Here is a 21,181-nt window from a genome sequence, read left to right on the forward strand (position 1 = left end):
AACTTGCCCTTTGGGGTTTGGCCTTCCCAAGGCCTGGCACCCTCCCTCTTGCCTTTCCCCCTTTTGGAAGTGGAATGCCATCCTCTCCTGTTCTGCCTTCATTTCCCCCATATGTGACATGGCAAGGTTGAGATGAGACTTTGGAGTTGAGGGTTGGTGAGAATTTGGGGTTGTGGGGTGGAGTGGATGTGTTTTGCAGAGGAGGATGTGGGTTCTGTGGTGCCAGGGGAAGGGTGCTGGCGACTGAGGTTTGTGTCCCAATCCCCCTTCAGCTCCTCCACTTGAGGAGGTGGAGTCTTCAGGAGGTGCTGAGGGGGTGGGGTGGGGTCCTCATGAATGAGAACCCCAGAGTCCCCCCACCCCTTCCCCCATGTGAGGGACAATGAGAAAGCCCTGTCACCAAACACCAAGGCTGCCTGTGCCTTATCCTGCACTCCTGGCCTCCTGGCCTGTGAGAAGTGAACTCTGCTTACCAGCCACCCAGTCTGGTGGCCAGTTGGACCCACACAGGCCTCCACAGGGCAGGTGCCACCACAACAGTGGTCAGGGATGAGCTACCTGGAGCCCAGGGCCATCCTCACTGCTGGAGCCAGAGCAGTCCCAGCTGCTGTCAGCCCCAGCAGGCTCCACACCCAATGCCAAAGTGCCAGGGCCATGGTGGGTGCTGCCTGTCCTGAGGCATTCAGTGTTTGGGGCTCAGTCTCCTTGGTCAGAGAATGTAAAGAGCCAGGGTGGGGGTGGAGGCACCCCTGGAGTGGAGGCTGGGCGGCTGCTTGAGTGATGTGGCCTCCGCCGAGTGTGGATGGGGTAGATAAATGTGCCCAGCGCCCGTGATCGAGCTGGTAATTACCCTTCACAATGAGTGATATTAATCGTGATGTACCCAGTGCACTGCATGAGAATGGCGCCAGGAGCTGGCAGCGGCAGGAGAAGCCATTTATTAGCCTGATAAATGACCAAAAGATGACTTTTCTGGCCAGCTCATGGGAGGGCTTTCTGATAATGAGGCTGAGGCGGGTCCACCTGTCAGGTGGCTGGGTGGGGCCTGCCTGGTCCTCCTCATCTGTTCTTCGACCCAGGCTGCTCAGAGTGAAGTCGCAGGTTGGGAGTGGATGCAGAGGCAGGGCCCCTTACAGGTGAGTCCCAGCTGCCCCCTGTTGCTGGGCGGGGATAGAAGGGTGGGCCAGGAAAGAGGCAGCATCCCTCTGAGCTCAGCCTGGAAGGGGCAGGGGGCCTCCTGGCACAGGGAGGCGTGCGGGTGTGCAGGATGGGTAGGATACGGTGTTTCTGGGCTGGTGGTTGATCTGCTGTGGTCAGGCAGCAGGGTGGGGGCTGGGTTGGGGTCAGGCACCACAGTGGCCAAGAGGCATGGCATAAGGTCTTGTGTGCCCAGGGAGGAGGCTGGCGCTAAGCATCTTTCGTCACCTGCTTCTCTCTTCCCACTGTCATCCCTGTGCCCAACCGGGTTGAGCATGTGTTTGTTGAATGAAGGTCGGGCTGCTGTGTGTGTCCTCCCAGCCAGGCCCCTCCATCTCCACTCCTTCGGGAGGAACCAGCCTATCTGCCATTGCTGTGCCACCCACAGGGAGGCAGGTATCAGCTCTGCATGCGTGAGGCCTTCTCGCCAGGCCTGCCGCAACTCAGAGGGCGGCCCCGCAAGGCAGCAACAGTGCTGCCGTTGTTAGAAGGTGGTGGTAGTCTGAAACGACTTCCGTGGTCCTTTCTGCCTCAGTGCCCCCAGTTCCTACACTTCCTTAGGGTCTGAGCCCAGATGTACTTCCTTGGGGTTCTCCCTGACCTTCCAGTCTCCTGGTGCCTGTCCTTGGTGGCTCCCACTCCACACTGGGACAGGGCTGTGTGACTTGAGTCCTGCAGGTGCCTCAGCCACCTCTCGCTGTGGGCTGGCCCATGCTCAGTGCCTGGTACGTGCTGAAGGAGAGTGAAGGCCCAGATGTACAATGCAAGACGGGCATCAGGGACAGCCGGCCTGTTGTCAGAGGCGGCCCTTCCAGGCTCAGCATGTGCCGCTCTCAGAGCCTCATGTGTTGGCTCTCCCGGCCTTAAAGGGCAGCCTGAGGGTCCCAGAAGGCCATCTTGGCTCAGTGGGCTCAGGGGCCGGGGGAGCAGCAAGTCCTGAGTCATTACGAGGCCTGTGCTGACACCGGGTGATTTAGTGGTGTGATTACTTCCTAATGCAGTATCTCACAAAGCTTTTTATTAGATTTCTCCCCTTTTCCTTCCAAAGCCTCTTTGGAAATAAACACCTGCGGCTGTTATACTTCATACCACTCAGTTTAATTAACTTTTAAATCACATCACGTCACCCGGACCTCTCTCAAATGGCAGTGGTTGGGACGGGGTGGGAAGCCTTGCTGCCCCAGCCTCTCCACTCAGGAAGCAGGGCATTGCCGATCTCAGCCTTGGGGGCTTAAGCATGGACCCCCCGCACCCAGTGCAAGGTCCAGTGAGAGGGACTCTTGGAGAGACAGTGGTAGCTCCTGGGGCTCTTGAGTCTAAGGGTGGCTGAGACAACAGCCCCAAGCCAGGTCCTCCCAGTCCAGGGAACCCAGTGAGTTTCACCACCCAGTCCTACACTGCAGGTGTAGGGGCCTGAACCAAGCTGCCATCATCTCTGAGAAACCACCCAAAAGGTACCCCTTGCCAGGTCAGCAGGAGCCTCAGCCAGCACCAAGTCACGTCCAACCCTCGTCCCTGCAGGAGGCACTTTCTTCCCTGGAGCTTCTCCCTGGCCCTGCTCTTCGTCAAATCTGGGTCCTTCCCTGGGCCTCGAGCCTCAGGAGGGCCCCTCCCCAAGCCAACAGATTTCTTAAACAAATCTTGTGACACCTGCCTTCCATATGGGGACCTGTGAAGGTTCCCAGCCCCTCTGGTTGCCACTGACCCTGTCCACCCACCCATGCCGGGCCCTGCCTCCAGGGCTCTTCCCACCGTTGGTCACAGCCCCATTGTTCCTGCCACTCAAGCTCTAGTCAACAGTGCCACTGCTGTTGGCAGGTAGGTAACTCCAGCTCCCGGGCAGCGGCTAGGAGCCCTGGCCTTTTGGCAGGTAGACATCACAGATCATTTAGGCCCTTCTACACCTGCATGTGATGCAGAGCAGGTTTTGTGATGGCAGAAGTGCCTGTTTCTAAGAAGACAGGTGTTGCCAGCACTGAAGGGTGTGTCCTGGCACCTTCCCCCTGTGCCCTCTACTGCCTTCCTCGCTGTGCCTTCACGATTCCATTCTAGTTTTCTTCTTCCTGGGGATGCTTTGGTTGATTTGTGACTTTCCAAGAATGGTGCATTTCCTTCAAGTTTTCAGACTAGTCTTGCTGTCCTGTGGCCCTGAGCAGATTCCCCTGGCACTGGTAACTGGGGTGACATGCAGTTCATCGAGGGCTTCCTGGGGCCAGGCACTGCTGGGGATACCTCTCATCTACAAGGCTGGCACGTTCGAGTTTGAGCTGCCCTAGCACGGCCTCCCTGTTGGGGTTTCCTGTGACCGCACATCCCATCTCCACGACGAACATGTAGACGCCCTCCCCCACCTTCTTCATAGGCTCAGCCACCAGCCCTGTGCCAGCTGAGGCCAGGCACCTGTCACCTGCTGTGGTCTGAGGGTAGTCATCCCCACCCCCAACCCTGTGCCAGCCAAGGCTGGGCTCTTGCTTCCCGCTCTGTTCTGGGCATGGGTCACCCCACAGAGTTGCCATCATCAGTCAGCAGTTGGACCGGGAGGGCCACATGTATGCCTGTGGATGCAGGCACAGATGCTCGTGGCCTGTGGGCCCACTTCCTGCCCTCTCTGTCACCTCATTGGCTCCAGCCGGGCTGCCACGGTGGACATAGGGTTGCAGAAGCTCAGAGCCAACACGTTTTTAGTCTTCTACTCATGGGTGCGATGCCAGGCCTTCTCAGCTTTCTTCCTGATCTCCGATGCCTGGAGGCTGCTTCCTGTGGGGTTCCCACTCGGGGCCGGGTGGGTTTTGGTGTGGGGGTCCCACTCGGGGCCAGGAGAGTTTTCCTGTGGGGGTCCCACTCAGGGCCAAGTGGGTTTTGGTGTGGAGGTCCCATGCTAGGTTGGGCGCATTTTGGTGTGGGGGTCCCACGCCGGGCCGGGTGGGTTTTAGTGTGGAGGTCCCACACCAGGCCGGGTGGGTTTTGGTGTGTCCTCCCCGCTCCCCATCACAGGAGATGGCCTCCTAGTTCTGAGGCCACTCTGTGCAGGGCCTGGCATGCAGTGAGTATTTGCTGTTGTCACAATCCCTGCCATCACCAGCAGCTAGGCAGGGGCAGTGTGAAGGGTGGACAGTGCAGTGCCTGATTGCAGGGCTGGTCCTGTGCCCTAGGGTGCTTATTGCCCTGTTCGAATTTAGACAACCTTGGCTTTGGTAGTCCTGGGAACTGGGCCTGGCCTCATGTCTTCTCTGGCCCAGGCAGGCTCTCCTGAGTCACCTGTGCAGTTCCCCAGAGGATGGCAACCTTGAGCACAGGCTGAGGGGCCAAGAGACCATCTACCCAGGCCTGGACCCACCATCTAGAGCTCTGCAGGAATTTGGGGTACCCCCACCTAGAGCCGCTAGAGGAAGCCTGGGTACCACAGCCAGTGTAGAGCAGTGAGCTTCTGCCATTCATGGTAATGGGGCTGAGTCAGGCCTGGGCAGCTGCTGGCTCCAGAGATAACAGGAGTCAAGTTCCCAGGAAGCAGGGTGGGTGCCTCGTAAGAGAACTCTTTGCAGGCAGCACTTCCTGGCAGTGGGAGCTGCCCAGAGACATGAGTCCAGAGGGTCCCTCGGGACCTGTCTGGGTACCTCTTGGTTCCGTCCTGCTCCCCTAGAAGGGGAGGCCTGCCCAGGGGTTTGTGACTGAACACCAGGCCCAGGGGAAGCCACTGCCCCGGCCACCACTCATCTACAACCACTCAGATTAAGGCAAATGAGAGTAGTAAGAATAAACGCCTCACAGAGCTGTTCCAGAAATTAGATTTTTCCCCTTAAGGTTACTCACTGCACCGGAAAATTAACCAATGTTTTCGTAATCGAAGCAGGGCTGTTTCTTCCTTAGAGGAAGGTGGCCACCCTTCCGGCGCTTGTCATTCATCTTAGAGGCAGCTGCTCCCGCGTGAGCTCTCATTTTATTAAATAAACTCTCATTTTTATGGCCACCTAGCAGTGCCACCCACCCTGTGTCCAGGGAGAATGGCCTCGGGTGTCGGGCACAACACTGTCCTGCTGCTGCTGCCATGGCCACTGTGGAGTCACCTTCCCTCTGCAGCCCCTCAGGGCCCCCCGGAGCTGGCATCTGCTGATCCGTTCTGTACCTGTACCCCGGGGCCTCTTTAAATCCAGGTCCCGCCTCTAGCCCAGGTGGAGCAGGGAGCCTTCTTGAAGTCTCGCTTAGGACCCCAGGATGCTGCCACTTCCTGCTCTTGGGTGGGGGCCACGCTGAGCGCAACTTCTTGGGGCCTGTCCAGCAGTGAGGGATGAGGATGGCGTGGACTCAGCCACCTCAGCAAGGTCCTAGCTGCCCCCCACAGACAGCCCTGAGCACCCCCACCTGCCTGCCACTGTCTCCATGGGAGAGCCAACCATCGGGGGTCTGGACAGCACTTCATAAAGCAAAGCTTCACCCAGATAAGGCGTCCAGGGCGCTTAGTGGTCCCTCTGTTCGCAAAACATTGTGAAAATAAGGACCTGTAAGAGCCGTGGGCTGGAAGGACGGCTGGTAAACGTGGCCCCTCCTCACTTGGACACCCGTGCTGCCAATAACGAGGACGTGGATGAGCTTCACACAGAGCAGTGCTTCCCAAGTGCCACTGAGTGAAGACACCCTCGATGGCCTCATGCAGCATCAGCTCCCTGGCACCACGTGCACATGTGCGTGTGTGTATATAGACACGCACCCGTGCTCACAAACAGGCCAAAGGGCCATGTGCCATCGCCTGTGCGTCCCTGCTGATGTGATTTGAGTGACTGGGTGACAGGTGATGAAGAGTGTTATATTTCAAAATAGTGTGAGCCAGGTGGGTGTTCTATGGAGGCACAGACCAGTAGGCAGGGATCTCAGTTGGGGGCACGCAGTCCTGTGGGGAACCCAGGCTCCCCCTCTGGGGACATGGCATCCCCTGAGGTGCTATGGGCAGCAAGGTCACCTCCGAGGTCTCTGGCTTGTCCTCAGCAACCCAGAATTAAGTGACATCTTCCTTCTTCTCTGGACCAGCTGTTTTGCAGAGCAGAGCTCAGCTCCCCTATCTCCCAGGATTCAGCCAGGGGCTCTCAGGACCAGAAGCACAAATCCCCAGTGGGCAGGGCCAGTGGTGCCCCTGCTGACTCCACAGCCTTCCCGTGACCCTCATCTTCTGCTTTGGTAGGGCCTTGAATCCCAGGAGCTCTTGCTTTCCCATAAGAAAAGCAGCTGTGAAGCATTGCCAGGATTGGTGACTAGCCCTAGCCTCAGGGGAGACGGCAAGGAGTGCCATGGACTGTGCAAGCTCAGATGGTGTGTTCTGTTCAGCGCATGGGCCTGTCATGTCCAGTGTTCAAACCTGGAAACTTCCCATTTCTAACAACACTCTAGATCCAAGAAGACACCTGGAGGGAGGCTCAGCCTGCGGGCTGTCCATCTGCCCTGCCACCCGTGCAGCCCATCCACACCTCTGTCTACCCGAGTGGCTTACGCTCAGCCACACACACCAGGGAGCCTCTGCCGGGGCTGGTAGTGTTGATGCGTCCAGCGTGGGCCACTTGCTGGTCAGCATCTGTGAGTCCTGACCCTTCCTGGGGCTGCAGCAGGCGTGAGTGTTGCTGAGGGAGGGAGAGTGGCTGTAGACCCAGCCCTGACAGTGACACTAGGCCTGTATGCCCTGAGGTCTGTGTGTCCCGAGGAGTGCCTCCACCATCAGTCCCTCTGCACAGACCCCAGCCGTCCCACCACATCCCACAATGGGACTCATAGCCACTTCTCTGTCATGAGAGCCCACAGTTTATTTGAAAACCAGTATGGTCAGGGGCCAAGACCAGCTGGCATCTGGATAGTCTGTTAGCCCTGGTGAAGCCGGCTGTGCAATGAGCAGCTGTGTGGGTGAGAGGGGTAGGGACTGCCTTCCCCTCAGCACATGGGAGCCTGACTTGATACACACAGTGAGGGGTGGACTGGAGCCAGCCAAGGGGAGCCACGTAGCAAGCACGTTTTGTGTTCTGGGCCCAGGGATGCTGAAGTGATGGGGACCAAGGCCTGCCCAGGGCCCAGGGCTGAGGTGTCCTTGCTGTGTTCCTCTGGGTTTCAGGAAGTGGGCCAACAGCAGCTGCCAGACAATGCCAGAACTGGCCTACTCGCTCCCAGGAACCTTCCAGCTGAGCTTCCCTGCATGGCTGCTTGGTGGGGGCGGGATTGTACAGGTCAGAGGACAGCTAGAGGATAGAGGTCTCCATCCTCTCCTGGGAGATACGTCAGGCCCTCTACTTCTTCCTGAGCTACCTAACACTGCACGCCCCAGTCCACCCCCTAGCCTCCGTGAGCACTGCCTGCCATGCCTGGTTTGCTGCTCCATAGTCCAGCAGCTCCTGCAGTTCCAGCACGTTCGATGTGTCCCAAAAGAAAACTGGTGCTTACTAAACAAAAAAGGACAAACAATTGGAAAAGATGCATGGCCTTCAAACACCCAGGATCAAGGAGGAACTCCCTGTTCCCAGGACAGGCGGGAAAGTCAGAGGCCTTTAAAACATCATTTCCGAAATTAAATCACAGAAAGATACCTGGCGGACATGAGGAGATTATCTGTATTCCATTCTTGGGGCTAAGGAGCAAATCAGCTGCAGAACATGTTTTGAAACGTCTCTTTGTAATGAATGTGGTCAGTGGAAATGTGGCACTATCAGCAGGACGTGACCCTCCCACTGCAAGATGAAGAACCTCCCGTGATACCATTCAAGCCCCACCAGCCGGCTGAGAGCAAATAGCAGATTCATACAGGCTGCGGGTGCTGATGGAATAGAAAAGGCACTTCACACATCTTGCACATGCAAATTGCATCAAGCTAGTATTTTTTGCAAAGAATGAAGCACTTCCTCCCCCTTGGCTCCTACTGGGGGGGTCTGGAGCAGGAACACCGACCTAGGGCTCCTCATCCCCTGGCTCTGGGAACAACACAAATGCAAACACAGCATGTCTTCCTGAGCTGCGGGCAGGCACTCGGTCACCCTTTTCTTCCGCTCATTCCTGGTGCAGGGAGCTCCTGGTCCCTGTGACCTCCCAGGCCCGGGCAATAACTTGTGACTGGATACACTTGGCCCCAAGCAACCCCTGGCATCTGTAGTCACCGGTTCCACCGGGCACCTGAGGCACAAGTGACCCTTGGCATCTCATGGGGTCCCTTAGGCACTGACTCCCATGGTAGCTGTGGCATCATCCATCCTGCTGGTGTTTAAAAGCCTCCTGAGGCCGGGCACGGTGGCTCATGCCTGTAATCCCAGCACTTTGGGAGGCCGAGACGGGTGGATCACGAGGTCAAGAGATCGAGACCATCCTGGTCAACATGGTGAAACCCCGTCTCTACTTAAAATACAAAAAATTAGCTGGGCATGGTGGTGCATGCCTGTAATCCCAGCTACTCAGGAAGCTGAGGCAGGAGAATTGCCTGAACCCAGGAGGCAGAGGTTGCTGTGAGCCGAGATCGCGCCATTGCACTCCAGCCTGGGTAACAAGAGCAAAACTCTGTCTCAAAAAAATATATAAATAAATGAATAAAATAAAAGCCTCCTGAGCCCCTTATGGAAACCTTGTCCACAAGGGCTGACCCCCTTTTTGTTCACTGTCCTGACTGGAACCTCAAGTGTCTCTGGAGAGCTGGAAGAAGGGGCAGTGTTCAAGGACCCGGTGCTGTCAGCTGTGGATGTTCAGGGCTGCAGCTCTGGGGGCAGCTTGTGTTGCCGACCAGCCCCTAAGTCCATGGGAAGGGCAGTCAGGGGATCCCAGCCCTGGAAGGTTCCCCACTCTGGTCTAGGGCAGTTCTGGATGCTGGTGCTTTACAGAAAGGCCTGGTGTTTCAGCTACAGCCTGAGACTGCCCTTGTGGCCCCTTCTGCAGTGATGCTGAGCACGTGCACATCTCCCTAGTCATGGGCACCATCCTGGCACCAACTGAGTCTCCCGGTCTGTTCCTGGGCACCTCCAGGGAGCGTGGAGAGAAAAGCCTGGCACAGCTTTGCCCCCAAAGCAGCAGGAGGCCTTTCCTAGAGCCTGGAGGGATCTCAGCCTCCCCAGAAGCAGCTCCTGGCTCTGAATGCCCAAGAGCCCGAGGACAGAGAGGACATCCTGCCCTAGGCAGCGTGGAGCATCTCCAGATCACGGGGTGGAGCATCTCCTAAACAGTGTGCTCCTCCCTGTGATCCGGAGCCCCATGCGTGTCTGTGTGGAGTATGTTCATCCCCTAAACAGTGTCTCCTCCCTGTGATCCAGAGCCCCATGTATGTCTGCATGGAGCATGTCAGTCTCCTAAAAAGCGCCTCCTCCCCATGATCTGGAGCCCCATGTGTGTCTTCATGGAGCATGTCCATCTCCTAAATGCGTTTCTCCCTGTGATCTGGAGCCGCATGCGTGTCTGGAGTGTGTCCATCTCCTAAACAGTATGTTCCTCCCCATGCATGTCTGGAGCATGTTCATTTCCTAAACAGCGCCTCCTCCCCATGATCCAGAGCCCCATGAGTGTCTGGAGTGTGTCCGTCTCCTAAACAGCACGCTCCTCCCCGTGATCTGGAGCCCCATGCTATCTGGAGCATGTCCATCTCCTAAACAGCACCTCCTCACTGTGATCCACAGCCCCATGTGTGTCTGCGTGGAGTATGTCCATCCCCTAAACATCACATTTCTCCCTGTGATCCGGAGCCTGATGCATGTGTTTGTGGTTGTGAGCTGCTGTTGTGGTCTAAGCTCCTGTGTCATGGCAGCAGAGGGAGGTGGCGAGGGCTGTGTAACAGACCAAGGTCAGAGCCGCCAGCCTCTCCCACATTGACATTCTGTGCACTGCCTGTGTGTGATCAAGTCTCCCTCTGGAGTGCTAGGCCCTATGTTAGTGTCAGAAAGGCTACCGATGAGCTGGGAATCATGCATCTCCCAACCCCAAGCCCAGCAGGCTGCCAGGCGTTAACCAGCTGGGGCAGGGTGGGGCTGGCGCCTTCTGGTCCAGCTGGTCAGCATGTCAGGCACATGGGGTCGCTTACTCAAGCATGAGATTTGGCAAGGGGGCATGTGGGGCCACCACACTTCTCCCCAGGGGCCACACAGAGGATGGCAGAGGGACCCTGGGAAAGGGCTGATGCTTGCCAGGTCCCCACAGAGCCCCTGGCAGGCCACTCCATGGCCAGATGTGAGTTGAGCAGTTCAGCCATGTGTGAGGCTCAATGACTCTGGCCAGGACACACCTGGAGTTGCGGGCTTTTAGTTGCCTTCTAGTGGTGGTGAAACCGCACTGGCTTGCACAAGTGTTCCAGCGCAGGCTCCACTCGCCGCCTTCCCCAGCTCCACCCACATCCTAAGCGTGTGCCCATGACCCTTGGAGAAAACCAGACTTCTGAGTGTCCCCTCCCTGCCCTAGCCATGGAGTGGCCATGGCCGAAATGGAAAAGACTCAGAGGCCGAAGGCGAAGGGGAGGTTTGAACCTCACTGAAATCAGTGGTAGCTGAGATCGTTTTAGCATCACCCTTGCTGTCTGGGTAGGAAGTGACTTTGCCTCCACGTGGCCTGCTGAGGGGCTTCTTCCTGCAGCAGGCTCTCCTGGGCACTCTCTCCAGGCAGGCGGAGCTGGGACAAGGCGTGCTGCTCCAGAAGTGAGTCTTAAGCCCAGGTCTCCTCCTGGCCTTGGTTTCTGAGTGCTTCTTGTGAGGAAGGAAGCCCCCAGGAGGAAGCACACACTTTGGCAATGAGATATTTTAATTGCATCTTAAAATAGCATTGCAGTAAAGAACACTAAACTGTGACTAACCAATTACACTTCAGGAAGCCCTCAGCATAGTCAGACATGGGGAAGCGTGGACAAGTTGCCTACTTGTGGATGCCCATCAAGCACCCTCAGGAGGGGCTGGATGACAGAGGAGGTCCAGACCCCACCCCGGCCCCTTCCCGAGGTTCAGCCTTCATTGCGGCCTCCCTGGCTGTGAGTGACTACTCTGCAGGAGCTCCCCAGGGCCAGCTTTGCCTGAATGTGGAAAACGGAAGGAAGAGGGTTGCTGTTGAGTTGATGTACTGCCAAAGAACCTATAAGGCCCAGGAAGACAGAGAGAGGCAGAAAGAGCATCATCCTTCAGGGTGCAAGGTGAACCCAGCTTGCTTTCAGAGGAGCAGGACAACAGGGGCACCCGGACTCTGATTACACAGAATTCCAGAACTGTGCCATCGGGGCCTCGTGTGTGGTCTTGGTGGAGAATGATCAGGGCTGTTCTCCAGCCCCCACCATCCAGACGGTCCCCAGAGGAACTCACACCCTCAAGGAACACACTACTGGGAAGCCAAGATGCCATTTCAGTACCAGCTGCCCCACTGCGGGCTTAGCTTTAAGGCTGTGCTGGAGCCCAGCCTTGGACTCACCCCAGACAGTCCCTGAGCTCCAGGCAGCGTGCCCTCCCTAGCCAGAGTGAGCCCCGAGGCAGCCCATGTGCTGAGCCACAGTGAGGGGGAGCATGGTTGAGGGGCTAACTCGTGGGGACCCAGCTCTGCAGCACTCAGAGGCCCTGCCCACCCTCCCCTCCAGGACATAGCCTGGCAGTGGTCTTGGCTGCCTTATGGGGGCCCAGGTGAGGAGTGGGAGGTGGAGGCCTGCAGTTGCAGACAGTAGCTGCTCAGTAAATGATGGGCCCAGCGACAGACGAAGGCCTCCCTCAGAAACCTGAGGAAGCGCAGTGGTCTGTCCCTTGCAGGGCCTTGGGTGGCTCATTACTCAGCTCGCTAGGGACAGGCCTGGGGGACACTTGAGCACGTGGCATTGTGGCAGCTCAGGCTGGAATGTGCTGGAAGGGATTCTGGTGGCCTGAGGACTGGGAGAACCCTTCCCAGCTGACCCTCTGGATCCTGAGTGCAGGGCCGAGCCTGGCTGTGATGGCTGAGACCAGGTTCCTGGTGCAAGGCCACCTCAGGCCTCCAGGACTGGAGCCACAGGAGCTGCTGGGTTTCCACAGGGCCACAGGGTGCGGCCAAACGGAGTAGGAGCACCGGTGGGAGGGGTATATGTGAAAAGTGAAATCTGTTGCTGCTTCCTCTAGCTTAATTACCGGCATGGCAGTTGCAGAGTTGAAATGCAGCTTTAAAAGCCTTTGTGAGTAATTAGTGTCAAACACACAAGATCTACAAAGCTATAAACTCACAGCTTGGTGATATTACCAAGTACTAATTAAGAAAGAAAAAAGAAAATTCCCTTTCATGATCAGATTTTCAGCCCTGCCAAAGATGAAAAGCAAGGCAATTTGCAGCCAATGGCAACACCGAAGGGTAAGTTGCATCCACAGGAAGATGGCGGCCACTTACCCTATGGTGGGGACTAGAAGTGCATCGAGCACACAGGGCCCAGTGAAGGCTGGGGTGGTGACAGCATGGTTGTGCCTGGCTACCAGTTTCTCAGCCAGGGAGCACCGGACCCAGCAGGGACGGAATCCCGGCTCAGGAAGGGGAGACTTGTGCGAGGGCAGAGGTGATTCACCTGCCCAGAGGATCAGGGGTCTGCCCATTTCACAGTCGGGGACATTGGGGCTGAGCACACAGCCAGGACAGGGACAGCAGAGTCACGACCGAGACCATCTGCCCAAGGGAAGTGGTGTCCGACTTCCTTGGCGGTTGGGGAAGGCTGAACCAGCCCCCTGGGTCCCCACTGGCCTCAGGCACTGTGGGCTCATCCAGCTTCAGGCAGGCATTGGGCCACTGGCCTGGGAGACTCCAAGAACAACGGCTTCTGTGTCATGAGTGGCATGGCACCTGCTTTTATCTTGGGGCCCACAGCTGCCAGGAGAGGCCTGGCTGAGGCCAGGATGCTCAGCAGCTGGTTCCATGACTTCCTCTTTGCTGGGGAGGTCAGGACAGAAACTTCTAGATGTGTCTCATCTAGCTTGGTATAAAACAGAAAATTTCTGTGCCTGTGCCACTGGCCTGTGAATGACTTCTCGTCTGTTTCATGAGACACAGTTTCTTCCCTGTGGGCATCAGACACAGCCAGGTGAGACTCGGAGCCAGGAGCCATCCTCGACCCCATGTGAGCAACTAGAGAGACGAAATTCTCAAAGTCATGTCACTTTCAGGGATATTTTTAACAGGACTAGGAAGCACAGCTCTCCTTGGCGGCAGTGTGCTCTGGTGCTTAGGCAGTGGGCAGCAGCCAGGCTATCGGGACGTACTCAGGCCCGACAGGACCCCCAGAGCCGCACCTGCCCCCTACAGAGTGCAGCCAGTCTGGGAGCGGCCTTGGATGCATCAACTCCCGCCAGCCGTGGGCAGTGGAGAGCTGTGCGTGGCCCAGAGAGGTGGGCGTCCACATCCAGGCTGTAAACGCACAGGGACCACGTGGGCCTGCTGGGGTTTGCTCTATCCTGGCTTGGCCTACATGGCTCCTCACTGGTGGTGCCGTCTGCATGGTCCACTCATCCAGGTCAGGGCTGGGGCCCAGCCCTGGCATGCAGGGGGTGTGCAGTGACGTTGGGCAGAAGGAGACTGCAAAGGTCCAAGTAGGCAGAGAAACTGCATGCCCAGGCAGCTAAGACCTTGAACTGCAGGAGCCCGAAGCTGCTGTGGCTGTTTTATTGTTTAGTTTTGAGACAGAGTCTTGCTCTGTCACCCAGGCTGGAGTACAGTGGCATGATCTCAGCTCACTGCAACCTTTGCCTCCCGGGCTCAAGTGATTCTCCTGCCTCAGCATCCCCAGTAGCTGGGATTACAGGCGCCTGCTACCACACCCGGCTTTTTTTTGTATTTTTAGTAGAGATGGGGTTTTGCCATGTTGGCCAGGCTAGTCTCGAACTCCTGAGTTAGGATGAACCACCCGCATTGGCCTCCCATAAGTGCTGGGATTACAGGTGTGAGCCACCACACCTGGCTTGTTTTCCTGTTTATGGTGTGGTTCTGTTACTGCTAGGACAGATACTTATACAGCCCAATTTGAAGACTGTGCAGAGAGGATATCTCAGGGCACACTACAGTCAAGGAAGACTCCAGGGAGGAGGTGGCCTGGAGCTTGGGCTCATGGGTGAATTCGAGTTTGTCCAGCTGGGTCAGGTAGACATTTCTGGCCACAGGACCTCATGTGCTCATGCTGAGTGTCTCCAGGGCACCTGGTGTGAGAGGTGAGCTGAGGGGTAGGTCTCAGGCTCCACGCCAAAATTGGGGGAAGAGAGTGTCAGACCTGGGCCTGGGGGGTGGCTCTGATGTCATCATCATGGGGGATGGTTGAGGAAACGGTGGACTGTGGCTCACCCATCTGGCCCTCACCCATGTGGAGGTCCTGCCCAGCCTGGGTGCATCTTCCAGCAGAATTGGAGGGTCGATGCTCTGGCATGATCTGTGCTCCGTGCTGGGTAGTTCTCGGGGAGGGAGGGAGCCCAGGCTCTGGCCGTGGGTAGACCTGTGGCTTGTTGATGTGGTGCCCAGCTGCCCTATCTCCCAAGCTGTGAGAAGCCTAGGACCAGCCAGGTCCTCCATCCAGATGGTCTTTGACATTGCCCTGGGGGTTAGGGAGGGGAGTGAGGGATGTTCTAACTGAAGGGCCTGGGCCACCTGGAGCCCTTCTGTACCTTCTGTTTTATCTGGTCCACTGCCTCCCAAGCCTGCACATCTCATCAGTTGCATACTTAGAAGTGTAAGAAAGTTACTCCTTTGACTAAGTCGGAAATGCTCTCTGTGGTCTTGTGTATCTGCCTCCAATTCCCCAGGACATTTAGTTTTTGGAGGCTCTGTGAAGAGGCTGGAAGCGAACATGATGGTTCCCCACCCTGGTCCCAGCTTCTCCTGTGGGCAGCTGGCCTGAGAATCAAGCCACTCCCCAGGCCATGGCACAGGGTGGGCAGGACATTTTCCTGCCTGGCAGGAGGTGGAGCCTTCCCCAGGACCCTGAGTGTCTGTCCTGGGCGGGGACTAGAATTTGACCTCTCAACCCAAGGCAAGCCCACCCAGCCCCTCCCCTCACACCCTGCCCACCTGTACTGAGCCCTTTTGCCTCCAGCCTAAATGACTGGAAGAGTCTATTAGGGAGGGCCTCTCTGTCACTCTAAAGAACAGGAACAGGACGTTCCTGCCCCAGGGTATGGAGGTCTTCGAGTAGGACCCTGCAGTGGTTGGCCAAGCTCAGGCCACATGAGCTGCGACTGGCAGGCAGCTCCTGGCTGCCTCAGATCTGGGGTCCGGACCCTTTGCTGGCCTCCTGGAGCCTGGCATGTCTTTGTACACTCTGTTCTTGTTCCCCCCGCAGGGTGTGCCTGGGACCTTACTTAGGTGGTCTTACCTGTGAGTCATACCTTCTTGTCCAGGGGCTGTGGACAGCAGGATGTTCACCCTGTGGTGAGTGGCTGGGCCTTTCTCATGAAGCAGCTTAATTGAGATGTCATCTGTGTAGCCATGCAGCCATCTCCACAGTCCATCTGGGAACGCTTTTATCACCCCCGAGGAGATCATGCCCCATAGCCATCCCCTCCCAGTCCCAACCTTTGGCAGCTGCTGCCTGCGTTCTGTCTCTAGAACTGCGGCATTGCAGGGAGATGGGATCAGTGTCGAGTGGTCTCTGGTGCCTGGCATCTTTCGCTGAGCATGAGGTTTTCAAGGTTTATTCACATTGGACCATGAGCTGACACTCCATTTGTTATTGATGACTCATATGGTCTCCTGTGCCGATAGACCACATTGTTTATCTGTTCATCAGCTGATAGAATATTTGAGTTGCTTCCGTTTGGGGCTGTTACACATGGTGCTGCTGTGAACCTTCATGTACAAGCTCGTGTGTGGAAATGCATTTTCGTTTCTCTGGGGTGTACACCTGTAAAGGGAAGTGCTGGGTCACATGGTAATTTAATGTTGAGCTTCATGAGGAGCTGCCTGTTCTCCCAGTTTCTCCCCATCCTCCCCAACACGTGCCACTGTCTGTGTTTCCATCATGGCCATCCCAGGGACTACAGGTGCCGCTGGGTTAGAGGGTCTATGCACCTCCTGAGATTCACATGCAAGGTGTGAGATGCGTGTTGCATGGGTTTTGGGTGGAGCGACTGCGGCCCCTGCATGAGGTTAGGAACATATTTCCTGGTCTAGGCACAGCTATTCAGGATTCGCCTCTAGACACCCAAGAGGGAGCGGTTGTCTAGAGGAGCAGCACGCTGCCACATATTACCTGGTCTGCCTGTGCCAGCTGGACCTGCCCTGATGCCACCATCTCCTCCTGCCAGGGCTTCCCTGTTTGTTGAGCCTGCATTATTAATGAGCCACCATTCTTGTATATATACACCCAAGAGGCTGTCACCACAGTCAAGGCAATGAACAGATCCTTTGCCCCCAGATCCCAGGCCCCTGTGCAGCCCACCTTACCCCTCCCACTGCAAACCCGATCCCAGGCAGCCACTGATCCTTCTGTGTTTCCTGTCATGTGGATTCATCCACATTTTCTAGAATTTCTCTAAGTGGAATCACACAGTATCTAGCCTTTCTTGTCTGGCTTTTCATAATTATTTTGAGATTTGTGATATCCACTGTTCATTCCTTTAAAATCATATTTCTTTATCCATCCAAATGTTGATGGGCATTTGTGTGGTTTCCAGCTTGCGGTTATTGCAAATAAAGTTTACAGTGAATGTTCACATGCAAGCTTTGCATGGACATTTATGTCCTTTTCTCTTGGCTGAATCGAAGTGGAACCACTTGATCGTATGGCCAGTGTATGTTTAACTTTTCAAGTTGCCAAGCTGTTTTCCAAAGTGGTTGCACCATTTTTCATTCCTATCAGCAGTGTAGAAGACTTCTACTTTCTCCACACTGTCACCAGTACTTGACATGATGAGTCTTTTTAATTTCAGTCATTCTAAGAGGAGACTAATGGCATCTCATTGCAGTTTTAATTTGCATTTTCCTAATGACTAGTGACATTGAGCACCTGTTCCTCTGCCTACCTATTGCTCTTTGGTGAAGTGCCTGTTCAGATCTTTTGCTAATTATTTATTGGGTTATATGTTTTCTTAATAGGTTTTGAGATTTCTTTGTATACTCCAGATGCAAATCCTTTATTAAATATATACATTGCCCGTGTTCTTTCCTCATGTATGCCGTGTCTTTTCATTCTCTTAACAATGTCTTTTGAAGAGCAGACATTTTTAATTCTGATTAAGTCTAACTTACCAGTCTTTTCTTTTATTGAGTGTGCTTTTGATGTTGTATCTAATAAATCTTTACCTAACCCAAGGTCACAAAGACTGCTTTGTTTTTTCTGCTAGTAGTTTTCTAGTTTTAAATTTGCATTTATGTTCATGATCCATTTTGAGTTGTTTTTTTGTATATGGCACAAGGTCTGGATTGACTCTTTATTTATTTAGCATATGAAAGTCCAGTTACTACAGCATCAAGATTACCCTTCTTCACTGAATGGCCACCTGCATCTTTGTCAAAAGTTCATTGTCCACATATTTGTGAGCCTGTGACAATTGCCTTTTATCTTCTATGTTAATACCATGTTGTTCTCATTACTGTTTTGAAGCCGAATTGTGTTAGCCTTCCAATTTTGTTCTTTTTCAAAGTTGTTTTGAATATACTAGGTTCTTTGCATTTCCATATGAATTATGGACTCAGCTTTTTGATTTGTACCAAGAACAACAACAACAAAAACACACAAAAAGCCTGCTAGGATTTTCATTGGAATTACACTGACTCTATAGATCATTCTGGGAAGAATTGACATCTCAACAATATGGAAACTTCTGTCTATGAACAATTTTTCTCAGCAGTGTGTTCTCATTTTCAGTGAGCAGGTAGCAGAGGCATTTGAACCAGAGTGACTCCATCTTGAGTAGGGACTGGGTAAAATAAGGCTAAGACCTACCGGGCTGCATTCCCAGGAGGTTAGGTGTTCTTAGTCACAAGATGACATAGGAGGTCAGTAAAAGATGCAAATCACAAAGACTTTGCTGATAAAACAGGTTGCGGTAAAGAAGCTGGCCCAAAACCCACCAAAACAAGACAGCCATGAAGGTAACTTCTTGTCATCCTCACTGCTCATTATACTGTAATTGTAATGCACTGGCATATGAAAAGACACTCCCACCAGTGCCATGACATTTTACAGATGCCATGGCAATGTCAGGAAGTTACCCTATATGATCTAAAAGGGGGAAGAATCCTCAGTTCTGGGAATTGCCTACCCCTTTCCTGGAAAACTCATCAATAATTCACCCCTTGATTAGCATATAATCAATAAGTAACTGTAAGTCTTAGTTGAGCAGTCCCCGTCCCTGCTCTGCCTAGGGAGTAGCCATTCTTCTGTTTCTTTACTTTCCTAATAAACTTGCTTTCACTTTATTGTATGGACTTGCCTCGAATTCTTGTTCGAGATCCAAGAACCCTCTCTTGGGGTCTGGGTTGAGACCCTTCCCGATATCATAGGTATTTCACATCTTTTTCAGATTTATCCCAAGCATTTTAGATTTTGACATTACTAAAAGGGTTTTTTTTATGTTTAACTTCTGTTGCTACTGTATAAAAACAATTCATTTGTATATTGATCTTTTTATTTTGCAATTTCACTAAACTCGTGTTAGTGCTAGTAGCTGAGTACACTTGCACTTCCACTTATTCACACTGGATGCTTGTGAAATTTCTTGTTCTTGTGTTATTTCACTAGCTAGAACCTCCAGGATGATGTTGAATAAAGCTATGAGAGTGAACATTCTCGTCCTATTTCAGATCTGAGGGAGAAGCATCCAATCTTTAGCCATTAAGTGTGGTATGTTCTGTACGTTGTTCATAGATACCCTTTCTCAGACTGAGGAAGTTCTTTTCTAATCCTAGTTTGCTGAGAATTTTTTTTTTTTTTTTTTTTAGGAATGCCAGTTGGGTTTGATCAGATGTTTTTCTGCATTTATTGAGTTGATCATATGGTTTTCCTTTTGTACTTTGTTAATATGTGGAATTACTTTGATTTTCTAGGGTTAAATCCACCTTGTATTCTTAGGATAAACCCCACTTAGTCAAAATACATTATCTTTTTTGTATGTTATTGGATGTGAATTGCTAACTATTTTGTTTTGAAGTTTTGTATAAATATTTCTTAGCGTTGTTCCATAATTTTGAGGGGTATATTAAAATGTCTTCTGATTTGTATATCATAGTAACGCTAGTCTCCTAGAGTGAGTTGGAAAGCATTCCTCCTCTTCAGTTTCCTTAAACAGTTCATGTAGAATTATTGATTAAAATAAACTGAAAAAGAGTTAATGTAGAATTGATATTATTTGTTTTTTAAATGGTTGATCCAATTCATCAGTAAACCCATTGACCCTTAAGGTTTTCTTCATGAGAAGGTTTTAACTATATATCAGTGTCTTCTGATAGACATAGCATTATTCACATTATCCTTTTCTTTGCTGGTAAGCTTTCATAGTTTGTGTCTTCAAAAATTTGTCCATTTTATCTGTTTTCAAAGGTCTTGTCATCAAGTCGTTCATCATTTCTCTGACTGTCCTGTTAACAGCTATAGGATCTGTAGTGCTATCACCCCTCTTGTTCTTGATGTTAGTAATTTGTCTCTTCTCTTTCATTCCAGGTCAGTCTGGCTAGAAACAGCTTTTGGTTTTATTATTTCTGCTGCCTTTTTGTTTTCTTTCACCAATTGTTGCTTTAATCTTTATTTTCTTTCTGTTGCTTACTTTAATTTGTCCTTCTTATTTTAGTTCCTTAAGTTCGGAGCTAAAGTCTCTGATTTGAGACCTTTATTCTTTTCTAATGTGGACATTCAGTGCTAGTTTCTGCTTTAGTGGCATCTCACAAATTCTGAAATGTGATATTTTGTTTTTATCTTCATTCAGTTCAGGTTACTAATCTCCCTTTTGATTTCTTCTTTGACCTATGGGTTCTTTAGAAGTGTATTTGTTTCCACATATTTTGAAAATCTCCAGATGCCATTCTGTTATTAATTTCTTATTTAATTTCATTGTAATCGGAGAACATTCTCAGAACAGTCTGACTCCTTTTACTTTTTTTTCTTTTTCTTTTTTTTTTTTTTTTGAGAAGAGTCTTGTTCTGTCACCCAGGCTGAAGTGTAGTGGCATGATCTTGGCTCACTGCAACCTTCTGGGTTCAAGCGATTCTCCTGCCTCCTGCATCAGCCTCCCAAGTAGATGGGATTACAGGTGCATGCCACCACGCCTGGCTAATTTTTGTATTTTTAGTAGAAATGGGGTTTCACCAGGCCAGGCTGGTCTCAAACTTCTGACCAGGTGATTCACCTACCTCAGCCTCTTAAACTGCTGGGATTACAGGTGCGAGCCACTGAGTCTGGCCAAATTTCTTGAAATTTGTTTTAAGGTTCATTCAGAATGCTGTATGTCTTGATAAATGTTGTATGTGTACTTGAAATCTATGTGTATGCTATAGCCTGCTGGAATGTGCTATTGATGTCAAGTAGGTGACATTTTTAATAATGTTTTCAAAGCTTCTATGTCCTTGCCAATTTTCTGTCTTCCTGTTCTATCAATTATTGATAGAAGAATATCGACATCTCTGTCTGTAATTATAGATTTCTCTATTCCTTCTTGCACTCCAGTCAGTTTTTGTTTCATATATATACGGACCCTTTTTATCATTATGAAATGACCTGTATTGCTAGTAATATTCTTCTTTGCTCTGAAATCTATTTTGTCTGATACAGAGTTGCACTGTCAATGAGCAACCTTGGAGATATCACGGATTTGGTGCCAGACCACTGTGAATAAGCCAATATCATGGTAAAGTGAGTCCCATGAATTTTGTTTCCCAGTGCATATAAAAGTTATGTTTATCCTATACTGTAATCCATCAAGTGTACAATAGCATTATGTCTTTTAAAAATGTACGTGTCCTGATTTAAAAATACTTTATTGCTAAAAAATGCTCGTGATCACCTGAGCCTTTAGTCAGTCATAATCTCTTTACTGGTGGAGGGTCTTGCTTTCATGGTGATGGCTGCCAGTTGATCAGAGTAGTGGTTGCT

At 52.3% G+C, this 21,181-nt stretch overlaps 1 protein-coding gene across 30 annotated transcripts in view; it reads left to right on the forward strand.

Moving 5' to 3' along the window:
- MAD1L1 (mitotic arrest deficient 1 like 1) overlaps positions 1-21,181 on the forward strand; it is a 415,821-nt gene that overhangs the window by 378,668 nt on the left and 15,972 nt on the right. For 3 of the 30 annotated variants that reach the window (XR_013531716.1, XR_013531730.1, XR_013531734.1), the window contains one exon: positions 15,437-15,525. The exons of 26 other annotated variants lie outside the window; for them this stretch is intronic. Coding sequence is in view for 1 of the 4 variants with exons in the window: in XM_054251166.2 (XP_054107141.1) it covers positions 20,861-20,920 (60 nt within the window). In the remaining 3 variants the exon portion in view is untranslated. Of the gene's footprint in view, positions 1-15,436; positions 15,526-20,860; positions 20,936-21,181 lie in introns of those variants that run through there. One more of the 30 variants, XM_054251166.2, reaches the window with a different exon arrangement.

The sequence above is a fragment of the Callithrix jacchus genome, chromosome 2 (genome assembly GCF_049354715.1).
Source record: "Callithrix jacchus isolate 240 chromosome 2, calJac240_pri, whole genome shotgun sequence".
NCBI lineage: Eukaryota > Metazoa > Chordata > Mammalia > Primates > Cebidae > Callithrix > Callithrix jacchus.